Source organism: Danio aesculapii, chromosome 13 (assembly GCF_903798145.1).
Source record: "Danio aesculapii chromosome 13, fDanAes4.1, whole genome shotgun sequence".
NCBI classification, from domain to species: domain Eukaryota; kingdom Metazoa; phylum Chordata; class Actinopteri; order Cypriniformes; family Danionidae; genus Danio; species Danio aesculapii.
The window spans coordinates 33,091,632-33,106,968 of record NC_079447.1 but is presented as its reverse complement, the minus strand read 5'-3'; the positions used below and the strand labels follow the sequence as shown (position 1 = coordinate 33,106,968).

The following is a 15,337-nucleotide window of genomic DNA, read 5'->3' as shown; positions in this document are numbered from 1 at the left end:
TAATGACAATAATTGTAAAGACACAAAACATTACTTACATATTTGGATATTCATATGCTTTTAAAAACAGCTATTAGCAATGAAAAGAAAGAGATGACAGAGGCGCCTTCGACAGAGAGTTCAAAAAGGACAAGGATGACATTCTGAAGTGGGTCAGTTTTCTGCTGACAATAAAGGAAGACATAGTCCAGATGACCCTTCTAACCAATTGTAAACTGATGAAAACCTGGGAGCTATGGCCTTAGAGGGAGGACAAGACCCCTGGAAAACCAAATGCTAATGCGATAGAAGAAATGCTTTGCCATGTTTTTATCCAAGTCTATCATCCTAGAGAGTAATTACTAAGCTCTAGATAACAAAAAGGGATTTCTTCTTTGTATTAACATTTTTGAGATATGCCCAGGTAGATCAAACTATTGATATACTTAAGTATATTGGACTTTTAGCATATCAAACATTGATTATTGCTTTACCATGTATTTACCAGAACAAAAGGGGATTTTCTTCTCTGTATTGACATTTTTAAAAATATATTCAAGTATATCAAACATTGATAGCTTAAAACATTAAAGGCACACCTGTATTCAAAGGTTTAAATACTGTATAAAAGGCCAGGGCTTATTCTCAACGAAGAATAAAGTAAAGGATTTTTGTTTTGTTCTTCTGTTTACTTTTATTCATCTTTTCCCCTGGATTTATTTTATTAATAAAACTGCATTTTTATTCATTTTCTCCCTGGAGTGGACATTAGCTTCATTCGCAGAACTCATCAAGATACCCTGTGATAAGGTATGAATCTAATAATTCCTTGAAAGACAATACAAAAGACGGTCCTGAACAAAACTCTAACTACGAAATATAGTGAAAAGAAAAGCCTAGTTTCTTTATTTGATTAGGGTATTAACTGAAGGCATCCAGCACAAGGTGCAAGGAGAAAGTTAAAACGAGATATATCCACCCACCCACATTGACCACACCACGTCATTTCTGTTTCAGCGCCTCCTATTGGCCATAAGTTATAAACAAAAATCTTTACTAGTGAATAAAAAAAGAATATTTATCAGCCATGAAAAAGAAGATAATTTTTGATTAAAATGATCTCAAATGGCTTGATGTTCTCATTGTTGCAGTTGGTCTGATCTCGTCTGCCATGTCTCTGTTGTGCCCGAACCCTTCATTACTGCATGCAGTTGTATTTTGGGGGGTTTGATTAGCTCTGTGAGCAACAGCAGTGGTCTGAAGCTGAAAAGATCATGTGATGCCACACAGGAAGTTTTCATTCTCAGTCATCTGAACTAAAACAAAGAACTTACACTGACTTCTATGCTCTTTATACTTTTTTTATTTTATTTTATATAGTCTTAATGCTAATCAGAATAAAATAGTTTTATTTAAAACAACATTTTGTTTTGCACAGATGTCACCTATTTGCTCTTGTCTGGTAGCAGTCCTGTCTCTCTGAGATGATTTTTTAGCTGGAGAAGCCTGTGTGATGATGGTAAGTTTAACTAGTAATCACAGCATTTAAACACTCTTGACTACATACTTTGTTATGCATCTTAGAACAATGATTTTAAAAATCAAATAGGTTAACAGACTAGTAATTACATTCCATGTAAAATCAAAATTTTAAATGTTTATTTTGCTAGCGCACATTGTTATTCTTTAGGTGAACATTTAATCAGTTTTAAAAAAAGTTTGTTTTGGTAATCTTCAATCAACATTTTACCATTTGCTTTCACATTAGAAGTGGTCCTTCTCTGATGATGTCAGTTTGACGGCTTCAGCCACAATGTGCTCACGTGGGTTTCCCCCAGGTTCCCCAGTTTCCCCCCACCGTCCAAAAACATGCCACTTAAGTTAATTGACAAATCCAAATCGGCACCATAGACGTGCTCCTAGTAAGTAGTTTTCTCTTAAGAGCAATCACTATCTGTTCACTAGCTACTACAGCAGGGTAGTTCTTGAGATCTACCTGATCTACCTCTCGCCTTGTAACGTGAGGGAGCCCTAGGCTCGAGGATCTTATGAGCTCAGGGCTCTTTCCCAGGACAGCATGCCAAACAAGCTTTATAATCAATCATCAGCTAAGTGTGAACTCTTGAAATATGTTGTGCATTTTTTGTGCGTTTGGGCGGGTTTAGGAGCAAGTGTATCTGTCTGTAGACTGCAAGACAGGGGTGTAAGATGAAGGGGCGTAACTTGCTGTTATCGAAATCCCATTGAACTATGCTAGATGTCATAACGAGACAACTTGTTGGCAAAATGGCGGAAATATTATATTATAATGCAACTCCACTCAGTGACTTCTTCGTCCGTTTTGTCATGTCAGATTGCCTACTCAGGATCGCCCCCTGTGGTTGTAAATAACAGTACAAGGGTGAGTGCGTCAAGTATGAAAGCCTCTGCAACTCCCTGCTGTACGTTAAAAACTGTAATGGTTGGGGTAGTTGTAGACATTAATAATTGGTTGGGTTTAGGGTTGTGGTAGGTGTAGACGTTAATAACTGTGATGGTTGGGTTAAGGGTTGTGGTAGGTGGTGACGTTAATAACTGGGATGGATGGGCTTAGGGTTGTGGTATAGACATTAATAACTGTGATGGTTGGGCTTAGGGTTGTGGTAGGTATAGATGTTAATAACTGTGATGGTTGGGTTTAGGGTTGTGGTAGGTATAGATGTTAATAACTGTGATGGTTGGGTTTAGGGTTGTGGTAGGTATAGATGTTAATAACTGTGATGGTTGGGCTTAGGGTTGTGGTAGGTATAGATGTTAATAACTGTGATGGTTGGGTTTAGGGTTGTGGTAGGTATAGATGTTAATAACTGTGATGGTTGGGCTTAGGGTTGTGGTAGGTATAGATGTTAATAACTGTGATGGTTGGGTTTAGGGTTGTGGTAGGTATAGATGTTAATAACTGTGATGGTTGGGTTTAGGGTTGTGGTAGGTATAGATGTTAATAACTGTGATGGTTGGGTTTAGGGTTGTTGACGTTAATAACTGTGATGGTTGGGCTTAGGGTTGTGGTAGGTATAGATGTTAATAACTGTGATGGTTGGGTTTAGGGTTGTGGTAGGTATAGATGTTAATAACTGTGATGGTTGGGTTTAGGTGCAGAGTGGGTGTAGATGTTAATAACTGTGATGGTTGGGTTTAGGGTTGTGGTAGGTGTAGACGTTAATAACTGTGATGTTTGGGTTAATGGTTGGGGTAGTTGTAGACATTAATAACTGTGATGGTTGGGTTTAGGGTTGTGGGAGGTATAGACGTTAATAACTGTGATGGTTGGGTTTAGGTGTAGAGTGGGTGTAGATGTTAATAACTGATGTACAGCGACATATTGCCGCCAAAATAGTTTTGACATGTCTCCATAACTTCAAGTTATGCTTCTAATGTACTACAAGTTACGCCCATAAGATCCCTTCATGTTATGCCCCTGTCTTGCAGTCCGCAGACAGACCCTATTCTTTTTGACAGCTATTGGGCTGGAAAAAGTCCGCTTTATCTGGCAACACTGGCCATGCCCTTACTCAATATTCAGTTTCAGTTGGAAGTACATAAACATACTGAAGTAAAAGTCTCAGCAACTTCTGACTGACTCATGTTTTTGAAGATTACTAAAAAATCTCTATTCAGTGAATGAACTTGTATATATTAATTATTCACATTAAGAATAACAATGTGAGCTAGCAAAATGCACATTGTAAATTTTGATTTCACACAAACTTTGACTCTAAATATGTTTTTTAACAATCCACTTTAATTTTAGTCCTTAAGCCTGATGTATCAAATACGGGAGTATCGGGATGCTGATTACACAGCCGTGAGGATGATTTACTCTACTGGCTTCAGAGAACATGTTGGGACAGTGTATCTTCAGGCCCTGAAGCAGCCATGGGCTCAAGCTCTGCTCTGTGGAGCTTTTCTGCTCATCCAAGTCTTCTTCGGATCATTCCTGACCTGCATTATGGGTGTCGGTGGAGTTTTGCTGATTATTCGGATGTCAGTGCAGTATTTCTTTGAGCAGGGAATTCAGCTTGGGCTCAACGAGGATCTGTCGGACATCAGGAGCTCCTACATGCAAACTGGGAGCAAGAGCAGTTTTTGGGTTGCTGAAGAGAAAGGGTCTATTGTTGGGACGGTGGGCATTTTGCCCTGTGTGGAGGAGCCAGGTGCCTGGGAACTGAAAAGGATCTCTGTGAAAAGGGAGTTTCGGGGCCGTGGCCTCGCGAAAGCTCTTTGTAAAACAGCCTTGGATTTTGTTGCCAGACATAATGTGAGGAGAGTGGTGCTTTTCACCTCCATGGTCCAAACTGACGCTCACAAGCTGTACAACACCATTGGGTTCAAAAAGGAAGAGGAGTTTGTGTGGCCGTCACTTCCTGGCAGATTGATCAAGTTCATGGTGTTTAAATATTCACACGGGACTGGTGATGTAATGTCATTCTAAAAACGATCTATTCATGTCATATGGTGCCATTAACTACCATGTAAATCAGCAATTGTGTGTTTGTGAGTGTGTATTTTGGTCATTTCTATTTAGAAAACTTAATCCCTATATATTCATTTTTAAAAATATTATGTTTTTATTTTAACCTTAAAGCAACACAGAGCAATACAAAAACCAACAACTATAAAGACAGAAAAGGCAAACAAAGCAAAAAAAGGACAAAAGACAGAAAAAAAGATTTTAAAACCATTATAGTATGGTAGAATTATCGTCCCGTCCACTAAAGATGAATTTACAAATAACTTACCTGATCTTTCTCTATTTCTAAATGCACCCGCAAATGCAAATGACCTTCAACTCTGAAATCTGGACTTAACTTGAACTATTTTAAGCTGCTTTGACACAATCTACATTGTAAAAAACACTGTATAAATAAACATGAATTTAATTGAATTGAATATCATTAAAAAAAAAGGAATCTGTTAAAGTTTTAAATTAAAACTGTTGCCTATTGTCATTTAAATGTGGCCAGCACATTTAACTTTCCTTAGTCACTTTGAAGCGACAGCCAATATAGGATTCCACTTGATGTTAAAGCCTTCTTTTAGGGGTAATTTTCACAATTTATTATGGCATAGCAGTCAAAATAGAAAAAAAGCTCATGTATAGGACAAATTTTGGATCTTCAGTGAGGGGTGGGTCTTTCGAACCACCCAAACCACCCCCCTACCCCACCGGCTCTAAGCCTGGATTGTTACATCAGTTCCTCCAGGTTTATACATAGGTTAACAATGTTACACATATATTTCTAGGCCAGTGGGCACAGGCAATATGGTGATCTTGCAAACAATGACAGGGTCATACCTTTAAACTGTTATCCTTCACATTTCACAGTTCATTAAAAAAGGGTTTCCAGGTGGCTTCGAAGCCAGCAATGTTATCAGAAAGATTGTGTCCAAGTCTCTCTAAATGTAAAGTGCTTGAGAATTCTGAAAGCCAGGATTTAAAACGTGGTTTTCATGCCTTTTTCCATAGACAAAGAATATCTTTTTTAGCTCTCACCATTCCATATTGGACAGCTTTTTACACTTGATGACTTAACCCACAAAGTGGGTCAGACCAACCAAAAACAGCGATTGCTCAGGGACGAGGTCACAAGAATAAGCCTTAAGAGTAGAATCTGAAAATTTCGCTCCAAAACTCAAAAAGTTTTGGGAATGACCAATAAAGATGTGTAAAGAAGCCCTCCGCAGATTCACATTTGTTACATTTAGAGGAGATGGACGGGTAGAATTTATTAAGCTTAACCCTAGAAATATAATACCAATACTACTTGTATTGTATTAGTTGGTGTCTTGAGTTAATAGAACATTTACTTATGACCTTGATAGACTTCTTCCAGTCCTCATTGGTAATTTGAATACCTAAATCTTTCTCCCAGGAATCTTTTAAATACAAGGTAGATATGTTAAACTGATCAGTAAAGACATCTATAAAATGGGAAATCAAATTAGAGGCATCAGGACAGGCAGAAAGTAATTTATATACATCATGTTCATCTGCTAATAGTTCAAAGTGGGAGATAGATGTACGAACATAGTTTCTCAGCTGTAGATATCTAAAAACTGTGATGGTAAAAGATCAAATTTCTGTTTCAGCTGAGGGAACGTCTATATATTCATTTTTCTAGGCTATATGGAATACAAAATCCTTAAAGCACAAAATCTCAAAATGATCCAGCATGGAGATAAAAGCCGAGAAAGAGGAAGAGAAATTGTAACATTACCGGTAATTTGCTGGAATGCTGCGCTGTGTGAACGCAGAAGAAAGATTGCCAGAAAGATCGCGTTCACGTCTAGAATTGCGCTGACATGAGATACTTTAGCCAATCAGATCACTCAGACGCATTCACATCCGCACTGTTTATGAATATGAAAGCCTTTGAATATTTTTCCAGACACATTTAACTGCTAGATGTTAGTCAGATAACGTTTCTATCTTTATTCTTAATGTCAACTGTGTAAATAATTATCGATAAAATGCTTATGATAAACTGCTGTTTGTTTACCTTCAAGCTCTGCTTCAGTTGCTTGATGCGTGTGCACGTGAAGGTGCCGATGAGCACCAGCACATTATGAACGTCTCGACATGTGAAAATGTTCCTCTAAATCTTTTCTTAAGTTATTCACAATACTTATCCATCCACCGAATTTGTAATGTAAAGTGTGTAAACATTCAGCTGCAGTTTGCGTTTCTGTCTTTGGATGTCTCACAAAGCAACTGCATGAATGCTAAAGCTTTAAATAAAAGAGAAACCATCAAGAAAAGGCTGACCCCATCTATATTTACCAATGCAAGCGCAGCCGTTTAGAACTCATTTCTGTTTAATGATGTCAGAATTTACCAGTATTCTGGAATGGATGTGTGAATGGTCTTTTCCGGAAAAATTACAGGACGTCTGTGCCTGTGTGAACACCTTTTTTATGAATTTACCGGTAAAGTCGTTCTGGCAATTTTCAGTATATTTACCGGTATCACTGTGTGAAAGAGGCTAAAATGGTATCATTACAATGGCAAATATTGTAGTTACATTTTTATATAACTCTTTTATAAATATAAAAAATAATATATAATTTTATATGGAAGACATTATTCACTACTTGAAAAGTTGTCATCTTTGAAATGTTTCAAATAGGGTCTATACAGACAACAACATTGGATGCCAGGCTGTTGTTCTGCTAGAAAATATGTATTTGTATTAACAGTTTTCATTGCCTTAATAAAACGTGTTGATAGTATGGGGTAGCTATTTGTTTGGCTACTTGCATTATGAATAATTGTTTCTGCTTGCCTTTATCTAAAAAGCTGCAAAATTGTAATTGTGAGTTTTACATTTTTACAATTTTTTTTTTTTCTTCTCAGAGATAACACAAAACATTTCCATTGGAATTTATCTTGTGATTCAGGCTTTTTTTCGCTGAACTGTGAGGAAAAAGTAAGACCTTAGATAAAATTGCAAGGAGGGGAAAATCCTGAAATATGAACCGATATACTGTAGGGCAGTGCTTCTCAACCACATTCCTGGAGGACCACCAACTCTGCATGTTTTGGATGTCTCCTTATAGTCTGTAACACCCATTACAGGTCTTTCAGTCTCTGCTAATGAGCTGATGATCTGAATCAGGTGTGTTTGGTTAATGAGATAAGTAATGTGCACAGCTGGTGGTCCTCCACCCTGCTGAAAAGACCAGCATAGACCAGCATTGCTGGTCACCAGCAAGACCAGCATATGTTGTGTTTTGGTGCTGGTATGCTGGTGACCAGCATGGGATGCTGGTGCTGGGATGCTGGTGACCAGCATGGGATGCTGGTGCTGTGATGCTGGTGACCAGCATGGGATGCTGGTGTTATGCTGGTGACCAGCATGGGATGCTGGTGTTATGCTGGTGACCAGCATGGGATGCTGGTGTTATGCTGGTGACCAGCATGGGATGCTGGTGCTGTGATGCTGGTGACCAGCATTTGATGCTGGTGCTGTGATGCTGGTGTTATGCTGGTGACCAGCATGGGATGCTGGTGCTGGTATGCTGGTGACCAGCATGTGATGCTGGTGCTGTGATGCTGGTGTTATGCTGGTGACCAGCATGGGATGCTGGTGCTGGTATGCTGGTGACCAGCATGGGATGCTGGTGCTGGTATGCTGGTGACCAGCATGGGATGCTGGTGCTGGTATGCTGGTGACCAGCTTGAGATGCTGGTGCTGGTATGCTGGTGACCAGCATTGGATGCTGGTGCTATGCTGGTGGCCAGGATACAAGCATCAGCATCCCATGCTGGTCACCAGCAAAACACCAGCATCCCAGCACCAGCATCCCATGCTGGTCACCAGCATAACACCAGCATCACAGCACCAGCATGCCATGCTGGGATATTGGTCACCAGCATGAGATGCTGGCGCTGGTATGCTAGTGACCAGCATGGGATGATGATGCTGGTGAACAACATGGTATGCTGGTCCTAGTCACTAGCATCTCGTGCTGGTAACATTAAAATCTGTGTAAGTTAACATTTTTTGCATGGTAGCCTGTTCATGATGAAAATCATGAAAACACAAGCTTTCATTCATTAACATTATATGTTTTTATTTCTATAATTAATAATGATGATATCATAATAATAATAATAATAATAATAATAATAACAATAATAATAATAATAGTAATACTAATCTTACTACTACTAAAAATAATGGGTAAACATGAACACAAATAACTTTTTTTTTTTACAAAACAACAACAACACTCTATCTCAACAAGTAAATTAAAATAACCCACATTGGTAACACTTTATAATAGGTAAGGCAATATTACACACTATGGACCATTTATTAAGCATTAGCAATAGTGAATTTATTGTTTGTTAAGCATGAACTCAACCCTAATAGACATTAGTAAGCAGTTTATAAACACAGCTACACATGCTATATTCTTGACATAACCACATGTATAGTGTGCCTAATGATTGTTTTCATACTTTCTTAATAATTCATTTTTCATTACTAAATTCAGTATTGCATTATTAACAAACAAGTTATTTAAAAATAGCTTTTTTAGATCATTCAAAATGCATAATTATATGATTAATAAACTAATTTGTATGTTAATAATTGCTTTATTAACTCAACTTCATCCAGTTTTGTGACCTTCTAAAGTTAATAAAACACTTATTAACATACAAAGTAACTATTACTATATGACTAAGTAATAAGATATGCAAATGTATATTAAAAAAAACAAATGTTTTAATCCTGATCTTAAAATAACACCAACTACTCTTAAGTAACTGGTTTGTAGATAATGCAATACGTCATTTAGTAATGTAAAATAAATCATTACCAAAGTATAAAAACAATCATTATGCACATTATACATGCTGTATTTATAAACTGCTTACTAACATCCATTAACATAGAGTTAATGCTTAACAAATTATGAATTCATTATTTGCTAATGCTTAATAAAACCTAATAAATGATTCATAGTGGGGTTATTATAAGTGTAACACATTTACATCATAAATCAATTAACTGTTCATTTTTTTTGTTGTTTTTTAATGTCCATGATTTTTTCAGTAATGTAGCGTCCAGCCTTTGAAAATCTGGCCTGCAGCTCTGGCTCCTCCACATTCCCTTTCACCAGCCACTCCTTGAAGCAGGCTAAAACAGAAATGTACAGATAAGCAGTGATGTTACTGTCCTACAAGAACAAAGACACATTTATTATAGACACATAAAGACACATATCTCAGTACTTGGCATTTTACAAAAAAACTTGTGGCTTCTGCTACCTTTCAGTGTGTGTAATTTCTGTGGGGTTAAAGGTCTTTTTGTAGTTTTTGTGGTGGGGCATTCTTTCCCTGTGAGACTTCTGTCCCCCAGAGTCTTTGTGCCCCAGAATGCCACAGCCAATTCTTTCACAAATAAAGAATCCCTGGTGTTTTTTTGGATTGCTGTCCAGGTGTCACTGCGGATTTGGATGTCTCCAAGTTTCACCAATTGAATCTGACAGAATTAATATAATCAAAAATAATAATTGTACATATGCACATAAAAGTCTGTGCAGTAGGGGATTTTAATATTAATACATGTGCAAAGATGATGAGTGAAATGTTGTACCTCATCTTCTTGTCTGGATAGTGATTGCTGCTCACAGTCAGCCTCTGCAACTATATAAAAAATTATGTAAATATACTTGAAATGCATATAAATTTCAGATATCTTTGAGTTACATTTTTGTTGCACATACTTTGTAAGGTGCTCTTTGGTTTTTGTTGCTGAGGGTCTGTGTAAAATAGAAAAAGAAATCCATCACAAATGACAGTAGATGTAAAACACAGAAAACAAAATATTCTGGTAACACTTTATAATAACTACACACTATGAACCATTTATTAAGCATTAGCAAATAGTGAATTCATTATCTGTTAAGCACGAACTCTACATTAATAGATGTTAGTAAGCAGTTTACAACTGCAGCTACAAATGCTGTATTCTTGACTTATAAGCACATTTATAAAGGCTCAGTTAAATTCTAAACAGGAAAAAAGAAAATAAACAACTTTGTTCATTTCTATTCAATTGAAGATACACAAATGAAACTGTATCAAATAAAAAATAAATCTTTGCAATTTTATCTAAAATAAAATTACTGTACAGTTTAAACATTGCATCCTATTAAATTGTTAAATTATTATATTGTTGTTGTTGTTTTATCCAGTTTTGTCGTATTTTGACACTGCTGTTATTCAGCAATGTTTAAATTTTACAGTAATTTTACTTTTTAGATGAGTTTGCAAAGATTATTGTTCATTGTACAGAGCCCTTAATTGTCATTTATAAGGGATTTATAAAGCATGAATAGTCCTCACTTTAGATTAGGTCACAAAACTGCCTGAAGTTGAGTTAATAAAGCATTTATTAACATACAAATTAACTATTAGTATATGCCTGAATAATCAGATATATAAATGTTGATTTCAATAGTGTATTAATCATTTACTAACTCATTCTGAATGATCTTAAAAAGACAACTACTCTTAAATACAAATGGTTTGTAAATAATGTGATACTTTATTTAGTAATGAAAAATCAACCAGTCACAAATTATAAAAATACAATCCTTAAGCACATTATAGATGTGATTATAAGTCATTAATACAGCATGTGTAGCTGCCGTAATAAACTGATTACTAACGTTTATTAATGTGGAGTTAATGCTTAACAAATAATGAATTCACTAGATGCCAGTGCTTAATAAATGATTTATAGTGTGTAGTTATTATAAAGTGTTACCAGTTTTTATTTTTTTTATTTGCGTTCCCATACTGTCCCAACTTTTTCTGATTTTGGGCTGTGTTTGTTGCACTTACTTTGTACATTTATGGTCCCCTTTGGTTTTGGTGGTCTAGAATCTGTGAAAATTAGAAAGACAAAAAGACAAATGACAATAATCCCTTCAGCATCTCCTGGATCTACCCTGTAGATATTAATCTGGGGTCGTCTCAGTGGAATGACCCGCCAACTTATCCAGCATATGTTTTACGCAACGGATGCCCTTCCAGCTTCAACCCATCAATGGGAAAAATTCCATACACACTCATTCACACACATACGCTTCGAACAATTTAGCTGACCCAATTCATCTATACCACTTGTTTTTTTTTTTTTGGATTGTGGGGGAAACCAGAGCACCAGGAGGAAACCCACGCCAACATGGGAAAAACATGCAAACTCCACACAGAAATTCCAACTGACCCAGCTGGGGCACAAACCAGTGACCTTCTTGCTGTGAGGCGATTGTGCCACCCACTGTGCCACCGTGCTGCCCTGTAATATAATATTTTACTGATATTTTATTTTTATTATTATTATTGGTTTTCTACAGCAACTCTTTATAGCAATATTATTGTGTTTCAGTATATGCCCTTTGGGTCTGTTGTTAACAGTGAAGCTGATCGTCAGTCAGATTTAGGGCTGCTGAGTAAAATTAGTAAAAGTGGGAGAATTATTCAATTCCAAGTCAGTTGGGCCCGTTGGAAGGTAGAGTTTGTGTGAATTGAAATGGTAAATTGCACTGTAAACTGTCGCTGCTGTCGGTATACCTTGCAGAAGCAGAAGAAAACAGATGTGATATAACAAATTGGATGGGCAGTAGATGCTCCAGTCATCCAAAAGAATGCAAGTTCTGAAATGTTTCCACACATTTCAATAAATTACATAGTTAAATAGATGTGTCTATGACATCATATAATGGGGCAAAGTTTTAACAAAATATAAAATTAGTCATTATTTGTGAACCTGTTAGAAAATCTGACAAATTACAAAATTAAAAATTGTGGCAGTAAGAAGATTTTCTGTGCTAAAATAATAGTTGAAATCAATAATAATAATAATAATAATAATAATAATAATAATAATAATAATAATAATAATAATAATAATAATAATAATAATAAATAGTAGTTAAACATGAAAGATTGCATTTTTCTTTGAATGACATTCTCAGAGGTCAGCGAAAATAAGGCGATGAAAAGCTCACCAGATGAAGAGTTGAGTGATTTTAGCAACTGTTGCTGCAGTTGCATGTTTAATGAACGTAGCTGTTTATTCTCCGCCTCAACTTCTGCACTTCGTTTCATGTGCTCCTCTAGCCTATAACAAAATTACATACTGAATGTTATGACTAGCTAAAACATTGACAGAAACTCCTAAAATAATCTCTGTAAAAGCATCCCTTACTTCTGTTTAGTTTCCTGCAGTTGCAGAGACATTTTGTTGACCTGTTTTTTGTATAATAGTTGCTTTTGTCTTGCCTCCTGAAACAGTTTTTCAGGTACAACCCCACCATCATCATCATCATCGTCGTCGTCATCGCCATCATCATCATCATCATCATCATCATCGTCCACCTTATCCTCACCATCATCAACCTTGTTGGACAGGTTATCAGCTTTTGTTTTTTTGTTTGGAGTTGGGCAGAGTGGAGACAGTTTTCTTTTGTTTTGTCGCTCTTTTAGTAAGGCCAAAAGGTTTTTTCGTTTGGCCTCTTCTGCAGCTTTTTTCTGATTTGTTTGGACACATGCATAAAATATTAATTAGTAAAAGCAAGTGAAATGCAAGACTACATCCAAAAAATGTTTATATTAAAAAGACAAATATAAATATCTTAAAACAATATAATTGGCTCATTCTACATAAATGTCCTTTGTTGGTAATGAGGAGGCTAAAGGTTGCAAAATGTTTAAAAATCTATTTCTTTGTTAAAATTTAAACTTAGATCACATTATTCAATTTTAATTACCTTAGAAACACATGATGACAGCTTAATGATTTTTAATTTATTCATTCATTGATTTTCTTTTCGGCTTAGTCCCTTTATTAATTTGGGGTCACCACAGCAGAATGAACTGCCAACATATGTTTTATGCAACGAATGCCCTTTCAGCTGCAACCCATCACTGGGAAACATCCATACACACTCATTCACACACATATGCTAGCCTACCCAATTCACCTTTACCACATGTTTTTGGGACTTGTGGGGGAAACTGGAGCACCCGGAGGAAACCCACGCCAACACGGGGAGAACATGCAAACTCCACACAGAAATGCCAACTGATCCAGCGAGGCTCAAATCAGCAACCTTCTTGCTATGAGGCAATTGTGCTACCCATTGCACCACCAAATATGAATGCCTTGAAATTAATACAAGACTGTAATAAGGAGGAGGCGACACGGTGACGCAGTATGTAGTGCTGTCACCTCACAGCAAGAAGGTCGCTGGTTCGAGCCTCGGCTGGGTCAGTTGGCGTTTCTGTGTGGAGTTTGCATGTTCTCCCCGCGTTCGCGTGGGTTTCCTCCGGGTGCTCCGGTTTACCCCACAGTCCAAAGACATGCGGTACAGGTGAATTGGGTGTAGGCTAAATTGTCCTAGTGAATGAATGTGTAAGGATGTTTCCCAGTGATGCGTTGCGGCTGGAAGGGCATCCGCTGCATAAAACATATGCTGGATAAGTTGGTGGTTCAATCCGCTATGGCGACCCCAGATTAATAAAGAGACTAAGCCAAAAGGAAAATGAATGAATCAATGAATGAATGTAATGAGGAGGGATATAAGCAGGACTGTAAGACTGTAACAAAGGCAAAAGGCTTATGAAGTGTATGGCAAATAATAACATTTATTATTATTATTAATATAGGAATCAAAATTATAAATAAAGCAGCATTTAATGTATTCATATTCTGAAAATTTATGAATGTATGGCAATTATGATTACAACTAATGCTGGTGAAAATATTGGCATGAGTTAAAGTAGAAAGGAATATTAAAAATATTTAATATCATAATATGACAATTTTAACATTTTGTCCATTTTGAATTATGTGTAACTTTAAAAGTGATGCACAAAGGATATAAATACCATGATTAGAGTCTGATATTATTAGCTGATAATGGTGATAATTTGAAAACTTTCACGTGGTCGAAGACAGATTGCAGTACACACAAGATTATGGAATGGCATTACATGTTTTTTTTTCCATATCTGAGCCTTCAATGTATAATTTTTAACACAAGTAGTCTGTCAATACATTCAAGTACCACAAGATGGCAATAGCTAAAATTTCACATGTATACCACCAACAACGTTACATTTATGATTTTGGCTTCCTCTTCTTCGGAGCGCGGCCGTGGAGGTGATGAGTCCTTGATGAGTTTAACACGAACCCGCTTACCCTGCGCAAGCACTTCTTCAACCTCTTCTCTGGACTCTGGAATGTTAATAACACTTAATGTAAGTACTTAAACTACATGTAACGTAATACAATGTCTTCTGTCATTAAAAACAATGTTCAATGTTAACCCAGCTCGCTGCTTTACTAACACACTATGTTCGTTAGCTAACGTTAGCACGGACAACAGTTAACGTTAGTGCCTTGACCAATCTTTCAATGACATTTAACGTTAATAGTGGCGATATAGAGTTTTCTAAATGTACTTTTATCACATTATTAACGAACTACTGAAGTTAACATTATAATGACTCACTCTTTAGGAGCAATATTTGTCCCTTGAAATATTTATCCTGCCAGCGCACCCAGTACGTTTTGCTGAGGTCTCCCGTTTTCGGGTCAAAGTCTTTAATATCGGCTATGGGGACGATTTCCTTACACCCATCTTGTATGTACTTCACGTAGGCGAACATGGCTTATTACAAATTATAAAAATTATAATTACGTTATATTATAAAACCGAATAAACGTGAAATTACGGTAACGGAATTAACGATTTTAGGCGGGAAGTCACTGTTGATACTGTTGCCTTGGTTACA

The 15,337-nt window shown here is 36.6% G+C and overlaps 2 protein-coding genes across 3 annotated transcripts; one reads left to right on the top strand and one right to left on the bottom strand.

The window, feature by feature from the left end:
• The first annotated feature begins 1,287 nt into the window (after window positions 1–1,287).
• LOC130239645 (probable N-acetyltransferase CML5) lies at window positions 1,288–7,248 on the top strand. Of its 2 annotated transcripts, none has more exons than XM_056470931.1 (2): window positions 1,288–1,498; window positions 3,778–7,248. In XM_056470931.1, the coding sequence occupies exon 2, from the start codon at window positions 3,782–3,784 to the stop codon at window positions 4,448–4,450; it is 669 nt and encodes a 222-aa protein (XP_056326906.1). In that variant the 5' UTR covers window positions 1,288–1,498; window positions 3,778–3,781; the 3' UTR covers window positions 4,451–7,248. The 2 variants fall into 2 exon arrangements, with proteins under 2 accessions (XP_056326906.1, XP_056326905.1); XM_056470930.1 differs by having other exon boundaries at window positions 3,770–7,248.
• A 2,014-nt stretch (window positions 7,249–9,262) lies between these two features.
• On the bottom strand, window positions 9,263–13,127 carry LOC130239805 (BEN domain-containing protein 5-like). Its single transcript, XM_056471133.1, has 7 exons — window positions 12,747–13,127; window positions 12,547–12,659; window positions 11,378–11,419; window positions 10,255–10,290; window positions 10,125–10,174; window positions 9,797–10,010; window positions 9,263–9,665 (listed from the first exon to the last, which is right to left on the bottom strand). The coding sequence occupies exons 1-7, from the start codon at window positions 12,776–12,778 to the stop codon at window positions 9,541–9,543; spliced, it is 612 nt and encodes a 203-aa protein (XP_056327108.1). The 5' UTR covers window positions 12,779–13,127; the 3' UTR covers window positions 9,263–9,540.
• Window positions 13,128–15,337: the final 2,210 nt, after the last annotated feature.

Bases quoted from the DNA above. Each gene is read 5' to 3' on its own strand.
- LOC130239805 (XM_056471133.1), bottom strand. From the start codon at position 12,778: ATGTCTCTGCAACTGCAGGAAACTAAACAGAA. The intron at 10,291-11,377 runs GTAAGTGCAACA...TATTTTACACAG, and splicing joins GGGGACCATAAATGTACAAA to ACCCTCAGCAACAAAAACCA. The intron at 10,011-10,124 runs GTACAACATTTC...TAATTCTGTCAG, and splicing joins TATCCAGACAAGAAGATGAG to ATTCAATTGGTGAAACTTGG.